Genomic DNA, 25,398 nt, shown 5'->3' with positions numbered 1-25,398 from the left:
GCTGCAAGTTACGGACGAGGACCCCGCAAATGAATGGGACAAGCCTCTCCTGCCCGATTGCAACGCGATCACAGATTGGGACCAGTTCAGCACGGCGGACATAAGGGTGGTTAATGTACCGGCGCCCACACCGGGAGAGCCAGAGCCCGAAGTCCCACCGTGTCCAGAAAAAGTCACGGACCGCACCGCGCAAGAACTGCGACGGATGCAACACCGCGACCCAACTCTGGCCAAGAAAATCCATGAGTTGGAACACCAAAGTGAAATGGATAAGAGGTCCAAACTACCTGAACATTATCAGATGGACAAAGGTGTGCTCTACCGACTCACCGACATCAATGCGAAACTCGAAAGGAGATTCGTTGTCCCTCTGTTCATGCGGAAGAACATTATCCAGTCCCTCCACGATGGAAAAACAGGGAACCACTTTGGATACCGCAAGACCATCGAAGCAGCCAAGCTCAGGTACTACTGGGACCGCATGAGCTGCGATATTCACGACTACATCGATCGATGTCAGACGTGTATTTTCGGCAAAGTACCGCGGCGAGCTACCTACGGTTAGCTGCAGCCGACCGAAGCTGTTGCGCCTTGGTACCGCATCTTTGCTGACTTCAAAGGACCTCTACCGGTGACCCAAACAAAGAAATACCGGTACATCGCTGTGGTGGTCGATCAAATGACGAAGTTCACCATAGCCCGGCCGACCAAAACAAACTCGGCCAAGGAATTTGAGAAGTTCTTTGTCGAAGAAGTCGTACTAAAGTACGGCATGCCACATACAATGCACTCCGACCGGGGCACGCACTTTACGGCAAAATCCTTCGCCAAAGTGGCGAAAATCTTCGGCATCGAGCAGACCTTCGGATCCGCTTATCATCCAGAGGGCCAAGGCCAAGTCGAACGCCAGATGCAGACCATCTAGGACGGAATTCGAAACTTTGGCGGCGCCGGCGACGAACATCGTTGGCACAGGGCCCTACCTTACGTGATCTCTGGCATGAACCGTGCCGTTCACGCAACCACTGGATTCTCGCCATACCACATGTTGTTTGGACGAGAAATGACGGTACCGCAAGACGTCCTCGCTGGGATCAACGTCCCAGAAACTTTTACGACTAACGAACGTTATGTCAAGAGGATGCAGCAGCGCCTGAACCGGGCGCATGAAATCGCAAAAACGCGGATCGAAGAAGGGTTCCTACGGGATGCGGCCATCTACAACAAGAAGAAGTCGCAGGCCGAGTTCAAGAAGCGGGACTTGGTCACCCTGAAGAATATGGTAGACGACCCGACTAATCCAAACAAGTTCGAAGGCGTCTACATTGTTATCGGTATACCTAAGCCGAACACTTACTGGATCCGAGAGCGGGACACTGGTGTAGAAAACACTGTATGTGTCGATCGCCTAAAGCCTTACCTTAATCCGGACGGCCCAACTCGCAGAATAACTCGCTCGACTAAGAAGAAGGGCGGCGACGCCGAACCGGAAGGTACAGAGCCAAGAAGGTGTGCCAAGACAGAGCCGGACAAGAGGCAGAGCTTCCACACGCCCAGAGCAAACTTGAGACGTTGCTGAAGAAGCAGAAGCCCGGAAAGGGCCCGTCCAAGAAACTTGTGGCGGAGCAGCAAAAGACTTTGCGAATCCCAGGCTATGGCCCACCCGACTCAAAGACATCAGACCTAGAGCCACCAGTAAGGCGTGGCCCAGGCCGACCTCGAAAGGCCAAACCGGACTTCGAGACACCGGCGCTTCAAAAACTTCAAAACCAGCCATTAACCGCTATTGACCCGACTTTGGCCACGGCGGAACCAGAAAAAAGGGACATCCGCTACGGACAAGCCGGTGGCGACTGAAGGGCCAAAAGTGGCCCTGGCGCCCAAGGAAAAGCCCAAGAAACCAAAGACGCCCAAGAAGCCTAAGGCAACCCTTACGGCCCAGCAAGTCCTGGAAGAGGACGTAGTTGCTGAAGATGAGGCGGATAAAGACTTACTCACCCGCATAGCTACAGGACGGGAAAAATCAGAGAAAGTCTCAAAGGGCAAAAAGCAGAAGTCCAATACGGTCCTACCGGACGTATCGGACAAGTCCAGTACAGTCCCACCGGATGTACTGGACAAGGCGGTTGATAAGGCTGGACAGAATGACGTTTTAAAATAATATCTGACATGACAGACTTAGAATTAGAATATCCGTGAGCTGCTACCGAAACTAACTAACCTAAACTTAACTAACCTAAACCTTAACGACCAGTAGCTTAGAAGTAGCTAAACTTGGTCCAATATCTGTAACCTTATCTGACAAGGTAGCTTATAAATAGCTAGCCGTACTTCGAACTAACATAGTAGGTAGGAGTCTAACACCGCGTGATTCGTCTCGTGACAGCGCCCCATTCAACGATGGAAGGACGCCGACGTACTGATCGCTCTGACGACTCCGACCGCAGTAACCGCACACATCCATATTCACGACCGGAATCCCGGTCGGGCGGATCTTCCACTCGGTCGTCTAACCGGCCTCCGAGTGTACAGGTACCGAACATCAGAGCTAACCTAACTGCTGAGCAGCTGGCAACTATGTCAGTCGGCCCCAGTTCACGGGCCGACACACCGCTACCGCGGTCCCAGCCTCTGCCACCTCGAGCCATTCCGCCACAACTTTGGCCACCAGGGACATTCTCTGACCACACTGGACTCTTGGTGAATGCAGCAGTAACTGGCAGCCAGCCAAGCTCTACATCGGATCAAACGGTCCGACGTTATCTTCAAGGCCGTACTGGCCCACCCCAACCAGTGCGGTATGGCGGTCTACCGACCACAACGGCAAACCAGCCAGTCTTCACAACTGCGGCAGTCGGGCCAACGGTCACGACTACACCGGTCCATACTGGACCGCGGCCACAGTTTACCCCGCCGCCATACTACAACCCACACTATGGATATCCACCGTACCCTGCGCCTGGACCTTCAAACCAGCCGCAGCCGGACATAAACCCATGGCGATACCCACCACCGTGGATGTATCCGCCTGCACCCTATGGATATCCACCGCCTTACGGCGGATATGGAGCATACGGCCAACCGCCGTATAGCCCACCTTCAGCGGCACAACCTGACCCTACGGGCCAGGCGCCGTCTGATTCATCCATTGAGCCTCCACGAGCGGGACCGGAAGCCTACCAAACTCCAGCGCCGCCGGAAACCCAGTCAAGCACATCACGGCTTGACCAGCCTGGTGATTACCCATTACGGGTATTCGTGGATGGACGGCTCACTGTTTATAACCGGCCAGAAGAGGTTCCACCGGAATTGGCGGCCCAACTTGGCCTAACTGAACCGGTACCGGCAGCACAACCACCACTGAATCCAGTGTGTGTAGTTAGGCGTTTCCAGAGTGTCCCACCGACAGAGCCTGTGTCATCGCCAGAGCCGGATGACGATGAAAATGAAGGGGACGTCCAATGGGATCCAACTACCCCACCACTGCGGATTGAATCCCCCACCGAACCTCTGGCCGACGGCCGGACTCCACTCTACCAACTTCAGGACAATCTGAAGGAAGTAGAGAATGCCATCCAAGAATTGGAGGCCATGATCCGAGAAATGGACAGGCACAGCCCTCACTATCGTGAGATGGCTCAGCGCATCATTCTCGATCAAGACGAATTCCGGCGCCTCGCTCATGAACTTAGTGAGGAAATCGCGACCCGCCAAGCTCAAAACGAGATATTCCCTTTGCACGACCAAACCGGTCAGGCATTGCTGGCGGCATCTCGCAGGCTGAGGGACCAGCTGGAACAATATCGGACGGAAAGACAGCTGAGGACCGAAGGATCCGCAGCACCAACACGTCCGGCGCCAGCACCATCAGCACCGCCTCCCCCATTAAACCCAACAGTCGTAGTTACCACTACGACAGGGGAATCTTCCGCGCCACCAGCGGCTCAGCCTACGTCTACCGACGTGGCAATACTGAGGGCCATTGGCTTGGAAATGCGAGAACCGGCTTCTTCCCCGTGCGACCTAAGGGCTCACCCAGATATACCGCCCTTGGAACGTGAACTCCACGCAGCGGAACTCCTAGAAGAGCAAATCCGCAAGGCTATCAGTAACCTAAGAGGCGTGGATATTGCCACTCTACGGAGAAAAGTCGCGTTGACTTGAATTCCAGCGCGTCCTGAATACATAACCAGGATTCGACGGGCCATGCTGCGGTTCATGGACAAGCCACTAAACACGGCTAACGACGCACCAGCATTGCGCGATTTCCGTAACCGGCAGTATCAGCTGGCCTGATAGAGAAGCATTTAGGCGCGTGTTGCCCAAACTCGACCGGGGCAGCCAACACGCGTCGGACAAACCGGACTTACGCCGACATGACTCAACACGCCAACCGGCGCAAGAGTTGAGATGCGTTTCTCGAATTATGCGGATCTCGGCTGAACGATTTGCAGCCGGACCAGCACTTAGTCGACCAGCCAGCGCGTCGGACACAGAAACCGACAGCGATATTGAATGGTTCGACATGCCAGACCCAATTCCTGTACCAGGTCTAACAGCCCCGCCCGATCATCTGGTCGCGCCAGAACGGCAGGTCCACCCGAGGCCAACGTCACTGGCACAGCCACCAGACATAGCGGAACGCCTGGGACAGATCATGAGGGGCGGCGCCACATTAGCCAGACCGGCCTATACGGACGACTTTCCGGTATTGAATCAACCGGATAATGTCAACCAACCGGCCCCTCGAATCTTACGTCCAAATTGGCAGGAGGACCAGTCCCGCGAGATTGGCTCTAGGCCAACACCGATGACGGTTCCTCAGGCATTGAGGCATAGAGACCTCATTAGAGACGACGAGGACGTCGAACGTCGCATAACTAATCAAATCCAAAACCTTGAACCATCTGACCCAGAAGCGGCCAGATTACGGATCAACAACAAACGTTGTCCTACCGGATACTTTGTTAAGGGAAATCACTCCGAACAGTACGATACCCACCGGTATCGCACTAAGAGTCTTTGACATCTTAACAACATGGATCAGAGACCGCATCGAAGAATACTGGCAGGTCCATCCACCTGGCTCGTCAACGACGGCGTGCTCCTGTGACTTCGATCCGGTGAACGAATGGCGACCATCACCAGTGTCCGAGCCAGCACTTTTGGCCCTGACATATGAACCGGCCGCCTCAACATCAATTGGACAACCAACTCCAGCTGAATTGGCCCAGGCCCTAACGGTGCCTGGCCCAACATCTGACCAACCTATGGACACCGCTGGAACCGCTATAGCGGGCAGCGGCACGGAAGTCCAACAGCAGGACGTCGAAATGGACGTAGCCCTGCAAGATAAAACTCTGGAACTCTCGCCAGAGAAGTCGGCTGAAACGGAGCCAACACCAGTCCAACCGGCTGGTGAACCTACAAGTCCAATGGCTGTTGATGCGCCAACGGCGTCATCACAGCCTACACCGAAGCCAATTGAAGGCGACACATCAAGTGGCACCCTCGTTGTCCGGCCAACGCCTAGGAAATCGACAGGAGGACGGCCAGAACCGGCCACTCCTGCCACAACAAGTGGCCCACGGTCGCCTAGATTCGAGAACAAGAAGAGGACTCCTCCGGAAGCGGAAGAGCCTCCTTCACAGCGGTCACTCCCACCTTGGCGGGGACCAAGGGAGAACTTGGAGTTGAACCGACCACCCAGGTCCACTCCACCAGCGTTGAGTGACCCAGTAAGGGACTCAGACACTTCTGGCCCTACCAGGCCAGGTCGGTCCATACTCAAGCCAAAGAAGGCGGAACCACCGACTTTGGTACTTCGTGGCCTACCAACCAAGAAGAGGAAGTCGCCGCCGAAGAACTTTCCTGGTAAAGGACATGTGCTTTCACCGCCGGAAGCACCAAAGATCCCGTCAGGAACAACTCAGCCATTGCGGGACGAACCTCCAACGAGGCATCGTATCCGATTGACTCAGACAGAGTCATGGGACGACCCGCACAACCGGGCTGTAAGCGAGATCATAGAAGTTGATCTGCGCTTAAACCTGACTGAGGAGGATATGCGCCAGCGACTACGCGCCGGCGATCCAACGCTAACGGACCGAGAGATTGACCGCATCAACCGAGGCTGTCAGCTGATGGTCCAAGAACGCACAATCCTCATCAGAAAGCTGATGGCCACGCGGAGCAAAAGCCAGGCCCTTCGCCAACGCAAGCTGCCTAGCGAAATCATCGAACATGCCATCTACATCCGTGGCCCTCACATTAACCCAAGGGCATTGACAGTTGAACCCCGCCCACGACCAGGCCAGCCAGTGGAAGACGAACTTCCACCGGAAGAAGCAGAAAGTGAGGACGAACGTCCTCAACTGCCAGCGGCCTTCTGGGGCGTCTCCTCCAGCGAGGAGTCGGAGATTGAGGAAGACTTGGACGAAAATGTCCAAAGGGCGTTATATGAGACCAGTCAGGTCCGGCTACCTTCAACGAAGGAATCGCCACGCCGACGTCGATCTCCATCAAAGAGGACTTCTCCTGGACGCGCCACATCAACTCCGGCGCGAATGCCCAGTATGCCGGCCATCGAACCGGCGCCCGCCAGGTTCACACCGAGCCGGCCAGGCAAGTCCCCAACCAAAGAGAGGATGGATACAACACCTCCTCCAGAGCCAACGCGACCATTGTGGAACGAATCGCAGCACCACGGTGTTCGCAGATTCAACACTGAACCAGTAACGGTCACGGTAAGTGACTCTGCACCAGTAGCAGCAAAATCGGCCAGAATGACTGTGCGGATAACTCCGGCTGTCCAACCGGAGGAGTCACCAAAGGCCATTTCGTCGGCACAAGAATCGGCAGGCCAAAGTCAGTCCGGAACAGGGCCAACGGCCGCTGCTCCGATAAACTTGACGAACATGCCCGCCAGCATCGACGATATACCTTTTGGCCGCCCAGTTACCTTCCCTGCAACAGGGACAATGGAGAATTTTGCACTCGGCCTGGGTGTGATTCACTCAGCTAACTCCCAACGGAGTAAGCAGCCGAGAAAAGCCAAAAACCCAGAGAGGGCCAAACCGGCCTCTCGTCCAACTTCTCCACAATCGAGGGCCAAACCGGCCACTCGTCCAAACTCCCCTCAACCGAGTGGAAGTCAGGCGACCGCATCACGGCCAACATCTAACCCAGAGGCCGAACGGAACCGCCAGAAGAAACAAGCGGCCAAAGACAAGAAAAGTCATGAGGCCAAGATCGCCCAGCTCGAAAAACGGCTGTCAGGCGACGAAGATGTCCAAGTCCTATCGGACAGTATGGACAAGTCACAGCACAATATCGTCCATGGCAGGAAGAGGAATTCGAGCCAGTTCCCGAAGGTGAACCGCCTTCGGAAGAAACAATGCCCGCGCCGGCGGACGAGCTCAGGCTAGACCGGAGGCCACGCACATTGAGATCCCAACGGGTCCATGTGCGCCAATGGGAGGCAGCGGCCAGGATCATGAGACGTACAACAGGAAGAGACATGTACCAATGTCTTGTCCGAGTTCTCCGAGCCAGAATGGCACATGGAGAAGAATTCAGAGGCTACCGCCAGCGGACCGTGTACTAACGGCACCCTTCATGCGGCGCGTAGTAACTCTCATCCTGGACATGGGACTTCTGGTCCGCACGCACCGTGACTGGACCAGCATGATGGAGCTTCACGTGCCTCATCGGCCAGCAGGGCTTTCCGTAGCCGGGATTACGCCTTTCACCAGATATGCAGGAACATCAACACCTGCACAACCCAAAAGGCTCCAACTTGGTCGACATAGTCAGGACCATTAACGCTCTCTACTACAAAGGAGAGGCGGACCAGGAGAAACTGGAAAAGATCATTCTGACGAGTTGTTAGCGCTGGAAGGTGGAAAACGACTAACGCCTACCGGGCGGAGCCGATCCGCACTATTGTTCATCCCGCAGAAGACCCAACGGTCTCTGTATGTGTCACACGACGTGGGCACAAAATGGGATCCGACAGAAAGAAAGGATGGAACCCTGGAGACGACTAACGCCTACCGGGCAGAGCCGATCCGCTTCACTATTCCCGGGTTCATCCGCAGAAGACCAACGGTCTCTGTATGTGTCACACGTGGACAAAATGGGATCCGGACAGAAAGAAAGCGGCGGGACCGCCGAAGGACAAGTTGACCGGCAGAGCCAAGGAGGCATACTGATCTCCCAAGTGGCCAAACTGCCAGGCCAAAGAAACTGCCGGTGAAGCTCCTCGACCATCCGTCACAAGACGAGAGCTGGCTGCACGCCAAGAAGCGGAAGATGAGATGCGCGCAGCCGGAATTCGGCCTGTGCCCAGGGACACTGTGTCACTGCCTAACGCAGCTGGCCGGTCCAGACCTCCTTCGCCAGCCTTATCGGTCACATCCACAAGAGCCGAAAGGCCACGGCCACAAAAAAGGAAAAAAGATCCCTCACCGCAGCCAAGCGACTCGGACTCTGAGGACTCACAACCAGAGGACTCAGAGGATGACGAACAAGAAGAGCCGGACCAGGACCAAACCATGGAGTCCCAAAGTCCGACTCTGACGACGAAGATGACCAAAACCCTAGTAAACTTACCATGGACCTCCCACCGGACCATGACATGGAAATACCACCCGGTGATGAGAACAAGCCACCTAGCGGTGATCAGGACATGGAGGACCAGGGCGGCGCAGAAGGCCGGTCAAGACAAAGTGGCGCAGACAGCGCCGACCGGGAAAGTCAGGCCAGCGTAGAAGACGCTGAGCCGAGTGGGAGCAGTGCACAGCCCTACCGGGACAGAGTGCAGACTCCACCTCACCAGAATCAAATGACGGTGAGATCCATTGGACTTCCCGACCCATGCCCGGCCAAACCGCGCATAGATATGTGCCGCCACCGAGAACCACAGTGGCGAGAATGGCCCGGAGACCCTTCAAAGAAGAGGATCTCCAACACGGACGAGACATGGGCCTATATTAAGGCAGCCTTAAAGGCGTTGTCCCAAACAGGTACAACTCTTGCAACAGGAGGACTGGCCTTCCAACTTGTCCAGAAATGGAATGGCCCACCAGTCTCAAAGTCCAAAGTGATGAAATACATCCAAATGGCCTACGAACAAGGAGCCATTCTCCGGACCCATCTGCCCAACATGCAGATGTTCTACATTTCCACCGGAAAGACGTGATGATGCGCCTCAAGGCTACTGGGAATGGCGAAATGCCATCTTGGCGGTACTAACCACCACGCAACATCCCTTGGGCCTGACAAGAGGCGAAATGGCCAAAACTCCTTGGACGATACAACGTCCAAATCTCGACGTACGATCCCCAGCTGAGTCACGGGAATGAATATCCCTTAGTCGCCCGACCGGGTTGTACTACCTTAGCGAGGACGTACGATACGTCGTTAAAAAGATGCTACGCGAAGGCTGGCTCGAGCAGACCGTTGACGAGCCAGAGGCGCAGCAACGGTACCGGATGAAAAATAACCCACCGGACCGCTATGGCCCTCGTCCCACCGAATCCGCCACCTTGGCCTCAACCAAGTCCAAGAAAAAGCGGCGTGTCCATCAGTGACCTAGGCATAGAATTTGCATAGGGTCTAGGGGGTGATCCCGAAATAATTCACCGGGCAAGAAAAGCCTAGTTAACAAATCACATGTAAAATCATAGGGACGTAAACCATAGGGCGTAATTATTATAGGGACCCGTCATAGAAAGCGGACTTAACCTCATTCTGCAAGTTTCATTTCTGTTACCACAGAGAATGGGACTTACACCGCAGCAGAAATACGAACCGCGATGCTCGGACTGCAGACGCAACAGCGGCGATAACTTGACATATCCTCACCGCCGGGACAATTCCTCACGGGAGTTGTTCCCCTGCGCATACCACCTGCGACCGGGCTTCCGCGACGAAAGTGACCGAGCCTACTGCTTCTACTTAGAAGTGGTGAGAGGCAACTTCGACGCATACTGCCATATGACCAGCCGCGACGGAAGCCATCTGTTCCCCCTACTGAGGGACCATGAGCAGATAGAGATCTACGATCTCTATATGCAACGCAGTGGCGCCCGACAACCTGGCTGGAGCAGCACCGGAACTCCGATCCCTCCACTCAGCCAATCGGCCAGAGACAAAAAGGAGGACCGTGACCGGGAACGTCGAGCTCGCCACACGGGCTCTGACCAGTCCTCAGGGCGTGGCCCAACGGCCGCCCCGAGCAATTACGCACACCAGCCACAGCGGCCATCATCAGGCTCTCGATCCCACGGATACGAGATGCCTATACCTATGGAATACAACCGCGGAACCCAGATGACTTAGGTGGTCACCAGATCCAGAGCCGCAACCAGGGCCAAACTGGCCGCCAAAGTCGTAGCCAGCCTGGCCGAGGAGCGCGCCGAACGCACATCACCCGGAAAACGGAGCGAGGCGGAGTCCAGCCTGGTTGTCGCTCAGACCACCGTCGATCAGAACGAAATGTCAGCTCGGTGGCCCATAATATCAGCATCCAAATCCCAATGGAGACAGAGTCCGCACCGCCGTCATCGGACCTAACGGCCCGACAAGACGCAAGCGTCAGCGCCACGGACTTTGATCCCTATAAATATGCCGAGGACCAAGGCATCAATATCCGACCACTTCCCCACCGGGAGGTGACGGATTACATCATGAGAGCCATCCCATACCCTAGGGACAGATGGGCTCAAGTGGACGCCATGGTCCAAAACTTGCAAACCTTCGTCACCCGGTCCGGACTCGAAATGGAGATGCAGAAAAAGGAGTGGCCCCGTGACTTTAGCATGGCGGAACACACTGAAAACCGTGAGGGCTACCCCATGGTCCGCGACAATGCTCTATCGAGCATTACGGACGTAAACTTACTCGGACAGCCCGTCACCAGACCGGACTGGAACGACCTGTGCCAACTGCACATTAAGGACGACCAACTCGATGTCGTCAAATACCTGGCTCAGTTTGTCCTACCGGACGCAAACGCCAGTTTTATCATCGCAGCTTGCAGAGCTGCCATAGACATCCCATGCAAACCGGCCGACCATCGGGATGATCCAGAGAAACAAACTTATTCCTATAACGGCACGATGATACGCATCCTTGCCGCCAGACTTGGACACCTACGGTGTCACTGGGAACTGGAAGTTGCCTACCGGCAAGGGAAAATCGTCCCTCGGCTGTTGACCCAAGTGGCTCTCCTGGGAAACCAGATCCACGAGATTGAAGCGGGAGTCAAAATTCAAAGCGCCCTGAACATTTACAGGAACCGCTCTAAAGATTACCGCTATAAACAGCCATCGGACTTCGATGACGGTGCGGAAGCGTTCGTTAACCGAACGGCGACCAGGAAACTTCCAACGAAGTTCCGTACTCAACGATCCTCAACAGGATCGTCCGCACACGTCCAAACCCAGGCCACACAACCTGGCCAAGAAGCTCAGCCGACCAGCACCTCCAGCCAACAACAAGCAAACCAGACCGAACAGGAGTTGGCGGACATGGAGGAAAGCGTCATCGACCCACTCAACCCCGGGTTGGGCGATGGCGACCAAGCGGGACAAGGAGGGCAGGGATAGGCCAACGGCCATTCCTGCATGTTGGCCCTAAACAGGGACCAACATTAGCTGGATCGGACGTGAACACCATAAGGGGTGCAATCCAACGGTTGTCACCCTCGCCCAACAAACGTGGCTTACGGCCACGTATCGTCTACCTTACCGGACCTAAATCCCTGGATCTTAACCGGATTCCCTGGATAGGCTCTGGCTTAGCGGCTGGGACCATGAATTTGGCTCGGCCATCCCAGACCATCCGACGGAGTCCACCGGACCGAACTTGGCACAACGCCTAAGTTCACCGGCACGGAAAGGATCCAGCGCCCAGAATGTGGCGACGGCCCGCATAGAAGTTGCGTCAAGCCGTGGATCAGCCTGGCCCGCATACAAGTTGCGACAAGCCAAGGCCAAGTCCTGGCCCATAGAAATTGGACCAGGCCCACTATGCGTCTAACCGACCATAGTTGGCTCACGAGTCTAGTTGCCACACCAGGCGATTGGGACAAGTGAGTTCGGGAGCCACATAGAAGTTGTGGTATACCCATTTTGCATGCCATGTCCAACATCCTCACCACGGACCGCCCAGAGGCCCATCTAAAAGATGCACCGCCCCGAGGCCAAACGAGGATGCTTCTAGTCAGCAGACCGACTCCTTTGTGGAAAACGCCTACCGGCGCCCACAACTTAATTTTTTTGGAGTTTGGCCTGGCCAACCTGATGTTTTCGTCAGACGCCACTTAATTTTGTTATGGCCACGGTCTCAGGGAAACCTACCTGACTCATCGGACATGGTAGCCAACTCATGGCCCACGGCCAGTGAGACGGACCAACTTTGGCCCGCCATCAACTTTGGACCGTCGAAAAAACGACTAAGTCCTTTTGGCCCGCCATACACCTTGGACCGTCGAAAAAACGACTAAGTCCTTTTGGCCCGCCATACACCTTGGACCGTCGAAAAAACGACTAAGTCCATTTGGCCCGCCATCAACCGCGGACAGTCGAAAAATCGACTAAGTCTTTTGGCCCGTCCAACGACGTGGCCCACCGAAAATTTTCTAAGTCTTTTGGCCCGTCCAACGACGTGGCCACTGGAAAATCGACTAAGTCTTTTGGCCCGTCCAATGACGTGGCACATCAAAAAACGACTAAGTCCACAACGGAGAGCCAAAACCGGTTATGCAGGACCCACTCCCCTCCAAAGGCTGCAATCAAGGCCAAACCATTCCAGAACCCTGTATCCCGGTCCAGAGCATGTCAGAGACCGAGTTTGGACCGCCCCAACGGGTTTGGCCCATTACACCACTTGGTCCTCGGACTTAGAAATTTTTTCATTATGGCCCTCCTGGACTTAGAAGATTTTTGGACCTAGGTGCATGACCAAACAGGCATGCAAGGCCAAAACCGGTCCAAGTTAGAGACCCATATGGGCCATCCAAACGGAATTGGTCCAAGCACACCATTTTGGATAGCAGGAGCACCCCTCCCGCTCAGAGGCATCATTTAAAAGCCTTTATGACCACCCTAACGGGTTTGGTCCATTTCACCACAGGAGCACCTCTCCTGTCCAGAGATATCACTCTGGCCCATCATGGACCGCCCAACCGGGCTTGGTCCACCACACTTTAACAAGGAAGGGGACAACTTGTCCTTGCGCATGCAACCGTGCCTTCCTCATACAACTCCGCTGGAATTACTTCACTGGACCCCTGTGGACATCTCTGGGAACCGTCGCCCCGGATTCACAGGACCAGACATATCCTACCGGATAAAGCGGACCGTTGACTAGGACCCCTGTGGACAAAAGCGGCCCTGTGGTATACCTAGTCGGAATAAGCCTTTTGTTTCGTCTAGTTTTTTAACCAAACCTGGTTTTTCTAGACTTTAATAACCAAAGATGATGTTTTTATTTAGCCATTTAACCAAAGGAATTGGCTTTGGGATCTCTAACTATGATCTTACTTTCTTTAATTCTCACCGGAATTGTGATCTTTTTATTTCGATGTTTAACCTACGAGCCTTATAAACTTTATTTTTTTTACTTGTTCGACCAACCAAGCCTTCAACCACACTGGAACCCCCAGCAACCAGAGTGCACTCCAGATTTCGGCCGTTCGGTGCACTGCACCGCGGGTCTGGAGGAAGCGACCCTACCGGGTTTAGAGACAAAGTGGCATCCGGCCCTACCGGGTATCGGATCCTGGCACCCTACCGGGTTGGCCAGGGGCAGAGTCGGAAGGTGCTCGCAGGAGCTCCCACTCCCGCCCAGAGGCATGTCAGAGACCGCTCACTCGAGGCGGTAGACACCTCTCGTGGCTTTGCTCTGTCGCCCGCCCGCACATGGCTACTCCATTCGTGCCGCGCTATTACGCTGCTTACTCAGCGTATACTTTGTCTACGCTGACCAATCAGCGCATTTCTCTGCACTCTTGGGGGTGGAGCCCTGCGCCTACGGGCGATTCCATGCTTTGCCGCATCAGCTGTTGCATACCCGCAGCACGCGGAATCATTAATCACGATTCCTCACGAGCGCACTGCAGGCACTTTTTCCAGCTTTTTCCCGCATTGGGTTTTCTGTTGGTTTTGTGTGTTGTTGCTTTATTGTTATCACAATAAAGGCTATATTTGCCCCACTTCTTCCTGCTTCTGTGTCTGATCTGACAGCTGATACTAAAAAATTCCTATAAATCCGGCTGCGACCTCAGGGTTCTACAAAATAGCATTCAGCATAAAATTAATAAAGTTAATGGAAGATGCTATAGTTAATGCGATCCGTAATGTCCCGTACCACTACTGTAAACCAGTAAGCGAGAAAATTGTTTATTGCTAATGTGGGCACTCGGCATACATGGTGACAACCGCGAAAAGATACCACATTAGCCGGATTATGAAAAACAATTACAGGTACCTCCTGTTTTGTTGCGTCGACAGAAAAATTAATCAATAAGGCGGACTGGAAGAAGAGCAACCAATAACTGACTACAAAGAAAAACGTTGCGGACGCAAAGGTTTTTATGTGATATACGAGCTTGCAGATGTCCTCAGGATGGTTCAGTTACAACGTGATCGAGTGTGTGCATATTTGCATTCGTGAATAAAGTTTATAGCTACCAGGATCCAGGAGAATGGCGGCCGCCGTGTAATTAGGTGTAATCCCACAAAGCACGTTAGAGTATTTCTCTGTGTTTATCCGGCACTGCTTGTGAGCGGAAACACGTACTGAGTAAGCCTTGTGCTCCACCATTTTCAGCATCAATTATACTTCTATCCTTTCCACTGGCGCTTATGCATTACTCGCTTGCTGCGTTACAAAGCCAGAATACTTAAAATTTGCGAAGAGATTTGTCTGTTGTTCGGTTTGCGTATTTCCAACTGTCTTGTAAGATGAGGCGTAGACACACATGCCACGGTCACTGTCATCAGTATGCCCGAAATGATGGCATGGTCGGAGTGGGAATTCCCAGCATCGTGCTGGGGCTGGCCGCTGTTTCACTGAATGTTTTTGCGCTTGGAAGTGAGTACCTATATTATAAATATTCTACTTCACGAGATTTATTCTGTCGATTTATTCTGTATTCGAGATTTATTCTGTTGCAAGTAGTAATCGACCATGTGTTTGACTGCGCTGCAAAACCCTGTATGGTTTACAATGCTTGTTCGAGCTTGTATACATGTACGGATTAGGACAATTAACTGTACAGTACTCGGTAAATACATACGTCCATGTCCTCGTAATAATTTAATTTGCTGTTGGCTGTTGGTCATTTAATCAAACCAGCCACGCAAGTCTCTCAAGTGAAACGAGCAGAACCTTACTGCTAAAAGTAATTTCTGCGTGTTTGTAATATTTGCAGGTATTTTAAAGGCAAATTAAAAGTTAATTCGGTTGGAATACGTTAATACTCAAATCGAGCGAACTATTGCAGCTTCCGCTAACAAACCTCTGGGTTCATTTCAGTGTTGTGGCGCTTACCACATCCCATTAGTGCCCTGCCCCACGCATCAAATCTTATGGCAGCGACGACTATGGTCATAGGCGGTTACAATTTCTTGGACGGGGGATTTCGCCAACGTATGTATACGTCTACAATTCCAACGGCTGTCGCGTGCCTGGGTTACGGCATCTATCATCTCTCCCAATACGCTGCCGCTGGAAAATGTGCTGCTATGCAGATTCTGGTGGCATGCAAGCAGTGCTGCCAAAACTGCAACTTTTCCTGCAGCGAAGATCTCAACATCTTGATAAGCCATGTCTTCATGCTCATCCTGGGGATCCACATGGTCATCGGCACCACATGGCTGATCGCCTGCTTTGTGAATTTTCTGGTGAGCACATACCAAAAAATTAAGAAATCTACAGCTAAAATTACGTTGGTTTCCAAAATACCTGTAATGTGAGAGCGTGACCTTTAACAGGATGTAAAGAAACAGCGTCGAGGCGAAAAGGGAAACGCTCTTCAGGAGAGAGGATGTGATTGCGCAAATCCATAAGGCGGGCAGTGAACACCGAGCAAGGAACAACCCTAGCGACCTTACTTCTGTGCAGCGGCTGCGGAATTTAGGATGCGTTAATGGAAGACATGGATATCTTTCGATAGTTTAACTGTTACCGGCAGTAAATCTTTTCATTCGCATGATGTGACGCATTGTTGACTTTTCTTCTACATTAAATGGAATTTATAAATGCTGTTAAATAACAGTACGTTTCCGCTTGCATACTTACAAGCACATACTCGTAAGTGTATAATTTGTCCCCGTACTTATAAGTGCATAATCTGTTTCGTATGCTGTTGCATGATATCAGATTTATATAGATTTTTTATCAGATTCATATGCTGGTTTTCGCAACGAATTTTTCAGCTGCAGTGGTAATTTATGATCGCGCTTGTCGTTTGCCACAAAAACATAACAAATCGCTGTAATAGGTATATGCACACAATGCAATCTTTTCGAAGGCTCCGCACACCACGTTTAACCACCGAAGGCTCCGCACACCACATTTCACAGCGACCAGGCTGTGCAGTGAGCACACCACTTTTTATTATTTTTTAATTTTTTCACAAAAACCACCGAAATCTCCTGACACTACCAAGGACAAAGTGCGCACCACCAGAGTCTCTGGACACCAGTATATTGAAAAAAATAGTTTACGGGTATCACGGGCGGAAAAAAACAGCTCTTTTGTATCGCGGTCTGGCTCCTATTTTTTGATGTCACTCGTGTGCCTCCGCTTCCGGATCCGCTATGGTTAACGAATCCTTCGGTTTTACTCGGCCAGGACGGTGTGCGTTTTTGTACACGCTTCGAATGATGTTATTAGCTAATCTTTCAAGGTTTTTCCAGAAAGCTATAAGCTGTCCCAATATAAGGCAACGGAATCGAGTGTGCAGCCTGTGCTCGTATTTATTCGTATATACAATAATACAACCGAACACTGCAGTATGTCTTCGAAACTACGTTTACTGTAAGGTGGTGCCTTGAGACTGCCGATATTTTCATATACATGGTGGTGTCGCGAAAATGGTGGCCCGAGACAGAAAGTGGTGCGAACAGTGGGCTGCGGAGCCTGGTGGTGGTGAAAGGTGGTGTGCGGAGCTTTCTCCACTTCATATACGATAGCAAGACTTTTTGCCTTTTTATCTGGAAGTGCTCGTATGGTCTGTAAAGTGCTGTACGTACTGTACCTGTAACCAGCACTTCCTGACTAGATAGAATATTAGCCACTTCCGGAAAACTCTGTGTCACAAAGAATTTGAAAGCAGCCCGCAACTGACAAGTGTGTTGTTCGATGATTTGTTCTTCGCTATCATTTGCACTTCGTTGGATAAGTTATCATTTATGCGCCACGGGATTCTGCTTTTTTGCCTGATCGCGTCGCGCATGTTTTCCCGATCGTTTCATACTTTCTGGTGTAGTTTTCTTTTGCGCATTTATTTAATAAAAACTCATTAGATTTTTGATTGCGCTGCTGCGAGAAACAACCTACGGAGCGACGGCATCGATGGAATGAGTCATGGTAGTGCTGGAAAAGAGATTAATTCAGCCAGAAATCCAGCAACCACTTTAGGAGCTTGAGATTAAGGTCAGATTAAGGACAACCAAGTGTGCTACAAAAACTGGAATTCAACGGCTACACCAAACCTGTAGAACGCCATGGCGAACAGCATCGTTTTTTCCCCCGAAAAAAGCCAGACACAGTTCTCCAAATTTATTAATAATAACATCTTGATGTCAGTTACCGTAAATGCTGCTTCGCTCTCATCTCACTACGCTGAACGTTAACCATCTCGCTTTTTTAAGGGCAGGAATATGTCACGAAAATATGCGTTATTGTTTAACCGGTTGAAGGTTCGCAGTTCATTAGATTAGCGCATATCCGTGACAGCGTCTCCTGGCTGCGTAATTATCAAGTGCATTTAGACTTCCGGCATTACTTCGGCCGAACGTTCGTGCGGTGATCATTTTCTAATCTACGCCTGTATATTCGCCGCGATGGCCGGGAAAATGGATAACCTCCACAAAGGCTAGAACCAGGAAAGCCCGACCGTAAAAAAAGCAGCAATGAAATATCGAGATTAACGATGGCATAAATGCGTGGTTATTTACGACATGCAGGCATCATTAAAAATATTGTATGACATAATTGAGCATAACTGAGTACAAATTGAACAATAATACAGGCACTATTGATTTCCGTGAAAGGACAGTTTAAGAACTTCTCGTTAAATCACTAGCTTTTGTTTATGGCCGACGCTGTCATTTCCCAGGATTGGTCGGGAATTATGTAGTAAACTGCCAGCAAAACGTCTGACTAATAACTGAAGTCCCATCAACTCTATATTGGACCGATTTCCATTCTTTGTAGCTCGGGTACAGAATTTTGCTCGGATTCCTCGTGAAAACATGCACAGTAACGCTTTACATTTTACCCCAAAAATGAGGCTGGGAGAAGCACGATATCGCCTTGTTAGATGGCAGGATGCATGTCTCTTGGTAGTCAGCAATCTGCTGATCCCAGGAGTGGCCCTTGTCCTCATCATCTTGGGAGCTGCGCGTGAGTATCACGTACAGTAGCATCAGGATAAAAACTGTATTCACCTCAAACCATTTATAAATGTGTGTAATTAGTATTTATGACGGGATTTAAGGTCAAGCTACATAAAAATAATCACTCGTAAGACTTTATATCTCTTACGACTATGTTGATATCGCTTCGATCAGTAATATGCAACAAGTAATTAGGTATCTGTACATATTAACAACAATATTAATATTATTTTATGTTAAAGTTTATACAGTGCAGCGCAATAGCCAGAAACTGTTTATGCCGGTAGCATGCATCACCTTGCCATTAGCGCTTTGTAATTAAAAATTAAGTGAGGTTAATGATATACGTACTGGAACTGGATAGTTGCACAGGAAACACAGAATGTTAACTGCATATTTTATCTGCAGTCTCCACTGGCTGGTCATGGTCGTACCCTGACCTCACCCGTCTGCATTTGCTCCTGTCAGGCTACGCATTCCTCAACTTCAGCATACTCACCCAGGCTTGTAACGTAAAGCTGTACAGCTGGAAATGTGCAAAGCATTTAACTGCCCAGGATCTGCAGAAAGCCGGCTGGTGTTTCTCCTATGCGCTCTGCATCAGCTCTTTCTCCCTCATTAGCGGAGGCTATAACATGTACCACCTCGTATCCTTCCGCGAGTGCATGAATACCCAGGCAGTACCTAACTCAGAAGCGGAGAGCTGCTGCGGTGACCATAACCTCCACCGGGCATACGTCGATTTTGGCGCCCTTTACTTTCTGATTAACGGCATCTACATTGCCAACGCTGTTTTCTCCATTGCTGTGTGTATGCTTATCAAACACAAAAGATGGCGCAGGTCGCAAAAAAAATCACCGTACTTGCACACAGAGATGATGGCTGTACGGAGAAAGACCCGGGGACGAATGACATGGTGGATGGTGAAGACCATGGTGGCCTGCAATGTGGGGACTGTGAAAACGAAATAGCGGCCCATCTAGTTGCGCAGATCGAACAGGAAGTCAAAGCTATGGTCCCTGTACTGGCTAGCGTGCAAGCCACAGCGGCCGAAGTTAAGCATATTCACCATCAGGTAATTCAGCTCGCGGAAGAGCATTCTCAGTTGATCAGACGGATACGCGCTGAGTTCCTGTTGCAATTCGTCGAGAAATTAACGCGGGTTTAAGTTGCCTGTTTTGCCCACTTTTTCTGTGTGGAGTAACTCAAGTAATATTCGAAAGATGGATACTGCGCGATTATATGTAAGCATGAACCGCTTAATTTTCGAAGACAACAATATACTAGCTCGCAAGCATACGTATAAATCGTTGATGTTGTTTTAATCCACGGTGTTTCTGGCTTAGCAATAATAGTTATCAACAATATTGTGTATTAATAATGATATTATCATTATCACAAATGTTATGTATGTGGTGTAGTAGTGTGGCAGTTTATTGCATCATTGCATTGTAACAGAAACTTGTTTGCGGTTGCGTGCTTTTACTTCACGGTTAAATTAATTGCACTACGCAAGGCTTGTTTACAAAAATTATAAAGGAACAGTCATGCGTCCCTTATGTCGGTTCTGAAAAAGTAATGTTCTGCCGTGCGGCAGCAATTTGGACTAAACGAAAACCATAGATTTGCGCAAGCCGAAGTGAGCGTCGGCCGAAGTAAATGGCACCGAAAAACTTTGGCCAAAATGAAAACGGCCGACGTGATCGGTAGCCAATATAAGAATAGCAGAAAAACATCTTTTTGTTTCTTAAATCTTTTTTTAACTTACTTTGAGCTATTGGCCCTTTTTATAATGTAATTTGTAAAATGTATTGTAAAATGTGTAACGTATTGCGTCATTTATAAATTGGGTGATACTTTAGCCACCCCTGACATCCCCGATTATTATATATCGCCAATGCACAAATGTGCATTGTTCACTGTCTTCATGCGCCCATAACTTCTCGACAAGCTTGTACATCTTTTTTAGCATAATAATACTGTATTGGTATGCTGAATTATTGGAAGGAATATGACACCACGTGCTAAACAATAATATTTAGGCTAAAAATTCAAACGTCACCGTTTCCGCTTAAACAATCTGAATATGGATATAATTACAAAAAGAATTATACAACAATACTTCATCACATGTCTTCGCTAAGTACCCCAGCTTCTCAGGATGGCACCGGGCCCGTACGCACAAGGCACAGAAAAATAATATCCACTTATTTATCATCAAAGAACTTAAAAATAATTTATACAAATAGACATCAAAATGGTGTGCCCATAAAACCGCCAACCAGGTGTGCTTATTGAATTAACAACGAAAGGGTGCCTTTAATTAACGAGGTGTGAAAAGGGATGGCCATAGTGATTTCGTTATTAATTTAATTTAATTCTGGTAAAGAGGTTGTACTGAACCTATATCTATATTATGTTCTATTAAACACCTATATCTATATTATGTTCTATTAAACACGTGTAACACATATTATTTTAATACACAATCGTTATCAGTTATCACTAATATCTATATTTTTTTGGCAGTACTCGTACCGAAAGTAATATGCTGGCGCTTTGCTGTACACCGGCATTGGCCTTGCGTAGCGGAAGCAGTTGTTCCGGTATACGATAGTGCTACGTCTGCAAGGCTGCTCTAGTCGTATGCCCCTAACCAGAAGATGTCTCGGGTCGATGATATTCCTGGTAAATAAGTACTTTAGAAAGCTGTTTTCTACATGATTATCAAGGAAGTAGTTTTCTGCGTACATGTCATGCACTATGCCGTTTGAACTGCTTTCGTTGAACATTATTTTAGATTCTTGCTGTACACAGCAAACTTTTGTTTAAGAGAGTTGCATACTGCAGTATTTATACCGGTAACTGCAGTCTGTAAACTACCCATGCACGACGTTAACCATAATTATTATCCTTCGCTGTCTCTACTCTACCGGTAGATGTTAGAGTTCCCTGTTGAAACAGAAAATTGGATTACCGGTACGGCACTCTTTTTCAATTTTCCAACTGATCATTGTTAGTTGTTATTATTTATCCTCATTTGCTAATAGATTTCAAAACAAGACGGAAACCGAAGGTACGGCTTAAGTTTTTAGGGATTTAGCAGTTTACACTGCATTAAAGGATGCCCGACCAAGTGCGTATACCTACAAACAAAGCGGCCGCGTTTTTCTGCAAATTTTGTTTTCATTTTGTTGTTCTTGATAAATTTTGTAGTAATACTCCGATAATTTCTGAAGTTAGAACAAGAAACGGTGCGAAACTGATGCCGTCCTTGGCATTTCTTCTGCTCTTATAATGTTGATCCAACGGTGGAGCTGGTATGAAAGTTTAAATGACAGGATTACGGGCATACTCATACAGATAAAAATGAGAACCGACAGCATATATAAATTTCCTTATTGGTTAAAAAAATGCAAGTGAATTTTCTTAACATCGTTGACAGCGTGGTCTCGCTGTTTACTTTGTTGTTTTTACAGGCCAGCCCTCACTTATTTTTGTAAGCTGAGATTTGACGAGTTCCTCGGACTACGTATTGCTGATCTTTACTTTGTTAGTACAATTTTTATTAAGTACAACTGTACAAGTAATAAATACAAGTAATTCTGCCCAAATTTTTGAAAATACGTAATTTACGCCATAGTGTGACGACATCCGGCGTATAAGAAAGTGGAATGGAGCGTTTAGCAGTCGGCAATATCATCACGGGAACAGCAACCTACGTGTTACAGTGGATTGAAGTGTGCAGTAAGCATATACTTATTGGGTTTAACTTTTGGTTTGTGTTCAAGTTTATTTAAAACATGATACTCGTACAAATAGCACAATATTATTAATCCTGATTGCCGAACCTGCAAAATCTTGGCAATAAAATAACTGATGTCTTGCCAAAAAATACTGTGCGGTACATTGTGGACTTCACTGATTTCCCTAATCATATAGTGGTCATTTATTGGTTCGACGGCCCGTTCGCGCAGTACGCGACACTCAGTAATCGGACAGTGTCGACATCAGTTCTTCTATGGGTCACCGGAATCCTGTTCCTCATGTACGCTAGAGTCAATCACATCTGTCAATCCTCGGCGCCGCACCTAACCGAAAGCTTTCGAAATTTCACCCGCACAGCTTTGATTGTCGTGTTCATCGCGAGTGGCACGGGCATTGTCGGATTCGTGGGTGAATACCAGCTTTCAAGACAGTTAGCGTGTGGCAACAACGGTGCATCGGGAACTTTTCGGCTGGTGATAAACGTAATGATTGGTTCCATGTGGCTCGGCAATGGTATCCTTTCGACGATTGGCAGCGTTGTTCTGCTCATACAAACCTTTTGTGAACAACAACGTGCCGCGATAGGAGAAAACGGCCAAAGAATTGTCATGGTTACCGCATATCGGGAAGCGGATACGGAAGCATTTTGCACGATTGATGACCTTAACACTGGCCAGGATTTTGACGCTACACGCATCAAGGAAGAGGGGGAGTGCCGCCGTGAAAGGGTCTGCCGCTACTCGACTTCAACAGAGAACCACGAATCGGGGGAAGTGCACTTACAGGACGAAGACGCCACCGAGACGCTATCGATTCTTCCAAAACCTGCCTGAGTACCCACTGCCCACTGGTCGAACTGCAGTCACTGACCGGAAGACACCAGAAATCGTCCGGTATTCACCGCGTTTTATGAAGTATTGTCCCCATTCTCCCGTCTTTCGTCCCATCAAATACTTTGTTCGATAACGGACGCTTGCTAACTGGACCTTATGGAAAGTTTAAAAATTCTAGTTTTTCATAGTACAATTTCTGCTCATATGTAGACATTCCTACATGTAATCGTTATTCTTCACAAAAAACACGTAGAAGTATTCAATAAAATAAAGCTCCTTACAAGCGTTATTAATTTAGAGTAAATACATCGTTGCAGTGCGCACATTTTTGAACCTCGTTATACTCTGTACGAGTATACCGTGTATGTCATAATTTGTGAATTTTTCTGAGTACAGTACCTTGTAAAATATTGTATTTCCGTCTTCATGTTCTTCATATTTCCGTCCTTCAGAACATTTCGTCGAAATTAGCGTACTTTGTAAAAAAAAATTGTACTTACTTACTGTGCTTGTAAAAGCGGTTCGTATTTTGAACATCAGGCATATCGAAAACCACAATTTTCATATAATAATTATTCTACAATGTCTGACAATGAGTAATCGCGTACATTATCGCAGTTTTGCCGCATTCCATGCAACTATTTTACGAGATAACTCTGAATAAGTTTGCTGTTTGTTTTTACTAGAAAACGCTCCAGACGCCCGATTCATCATGGTACAATCTTAGCCCAGCTGAAAAAATAGGAGCAAAGAAACTTATGTATATCGAGTACGTATACACAATGGAGTCACGGTAGACATGTTCAAGTAATACAGTACGGCTACACTGCATCGACAAAGCTTTTGTTGAATTCAAACAGTCAGAAGTATGCTTGGCTGCCTTGGCACACAGATTAGTAAGCACTAGCATGCTTAGCACAGCTCCAACATACCTTGGCCATAATAATATTGTGCACTTTGGTCATACCGATACATATGGTCCCTTTTGTAACATGGTTCCGGTAGTCCCTAACATTAAAAATTTAAAATTAACCCTTGTCGCGTAAGAGTCGATGCGAATACTGTCACGCTGTCTGCTTGTTGTATGGAGCAGCCACCCGGCATTTTTTTAGCCTTCGCCAATATTGTCACGGGATCGTTAACCTACGCTTTAGGATTGGTTGGAGTTTGCAGTAAGCATGGTTAATTCTTTTTCTTTTCGGCTTATGCCCAGATTTTTTTGGTGTACGTATATTACGAATAATGATGATGCTTGTTGGCCGAAACTGTCAAATCTGAAAAATCTAAACCTTTGCAAAATCATTTATTAATTAGGTAATCATTAATGATACTAAATCAAACTGATATCTTCAATAATTAACTATTGTCCATAAGAAGTCTACAGTACGGGATGTACGGCATATTCCTGGTTAATGTTTTTGGAAAACATGTTGTGTTGCTTAACCATGCAGTGTCGACTTCTTGATCCGAGCTGCTCTCCCATTCCGTGGTGCTCTGTAATCTGACGGCGCCGACATCGGGTCATATATGGGTTACCGGATTCCTGCTACATCTGTACGTCCGACTGAACCATGTCTACCAGTCCTGTGTGCCGCATCCAACCGTAAGCACCGTCAACATCACTCGTGCAGTTTTGTTTGTCGTGTTTCACGCGAATATCGCTGCCTTTGGTGGTTCCATGGGTGAATAGCTGATTGCCGTGGGAGCACATAACGGAAACTGCACATTGTACCCCTGGTCCCCTGAAATAATGTTAACGATGCATCGGAAGGTCATCGCCTGCGTACGTGGTAGTGATTCATGCAGCACTCGGATGTCTGTGGTTCGGCAATGCTGTCTTCTCAACGGCTGGCAGAGTGTTTCTCTTCATTCGAACCTTTTCTCAACAACAACAATTTCAACTTTATTCCCCTCGGAAAACGAATCCAGACGTTGTTCACCCGGCTGATGACCATAGCACCGGCAAGGAGATTTGTGCAGCGCGTTTACCGGAAGAAATGCAGTGTTTCGGAAAAGGGTTTGCCGATACCCGACTTCAGCAAGAACCGATTCGGACCGGTGGAAAATGCACTGGCAGGAAGATAATCCGTAGTTTTAACACCTGCTTAAGATCAGAATTTCCGCACTGCTGACCCAACAGCAGCCATGGACCGGAAGCTACT

At 49.2% G+C, this 25,398-nt stretch overlaps 1 protein-coding gene and 1 long non-coding RNA gene across 3 annotated transcripts; both read left to right on the top strand.

The window, feature by feature from the left end:
• Positions 1 to 14,789: 14,789 nt before the first annotated feature.
• On the top strand, positions 14,790 to 16,505 carry LOC129601366 (uncharacterized). Its single transcript, XM_055500163.1, has 3 exons — positions 14,790 to 15,102; positions 15,547 to 15,914; positions 16,005 to 16,505. Exons 1-3 carry the CDS (start codon positions 14,973 to 14,975, stop codon positions 16,077 to 16,079), a joined length of 573 nt encoding a protein of 190 aa, XP_055356138.1. The 5' UTR covers positions 14,790 to 14,972; the 3' UTR covers positions 16,080 to 16,505.
• A 4,952-nt stretch (positions 16,506 to 21,457) lies between these two features.
• Positions 21,458 to 25,129, top strand: LOC129601364 (uncharacterized). Of its 2 annotated transcripts, XR_008692209.1 has the most exons (6): positions 21,458 to 21,614; positions 21,686 to 21,711; positions 22,115 to 22,187; positions 22,279 to 22,382; positions 22,578 to 24,005; positions 24,688 to 25,129. It is a non-coding gene; the product is annotated as an uncharacterized LOC129601364 (long non-coding RNA). The 2 variants fall into 2 exon arrangements; XR_008692208.1 differs by having other exon boundaries at positions 22,578 to 25,129.
• The last annotated feature ends 269 nt before the right edge of the window (positions 25,130 to 25,398 follow it).

The sequence above is a fragment of the Paramacrobiotus metropolitanus genome, unplaced genomic scaffold (genome assembly GCF_019649055.1).
Source record: "Paramacrobiotus metropolitanus isolate TYO unplaced genomic scaffold, Prichtersi_v1.0 Parri_scaffold0000231, whole genome shotgun sequence".
Classification (NCBI taxonomy): Eukaryota; Metazoa; Tardigrada; class Eutardigrada; order Parachela; family Macrobiotidae; genus Paramacrobiotus; species Paramacrobiotus metropolitanus.
The sequence above is the reverse complement of the archived record's forward strand: the minus strand, read 5'-3'. Positions and strand labels throughout refer to the sequence as shown.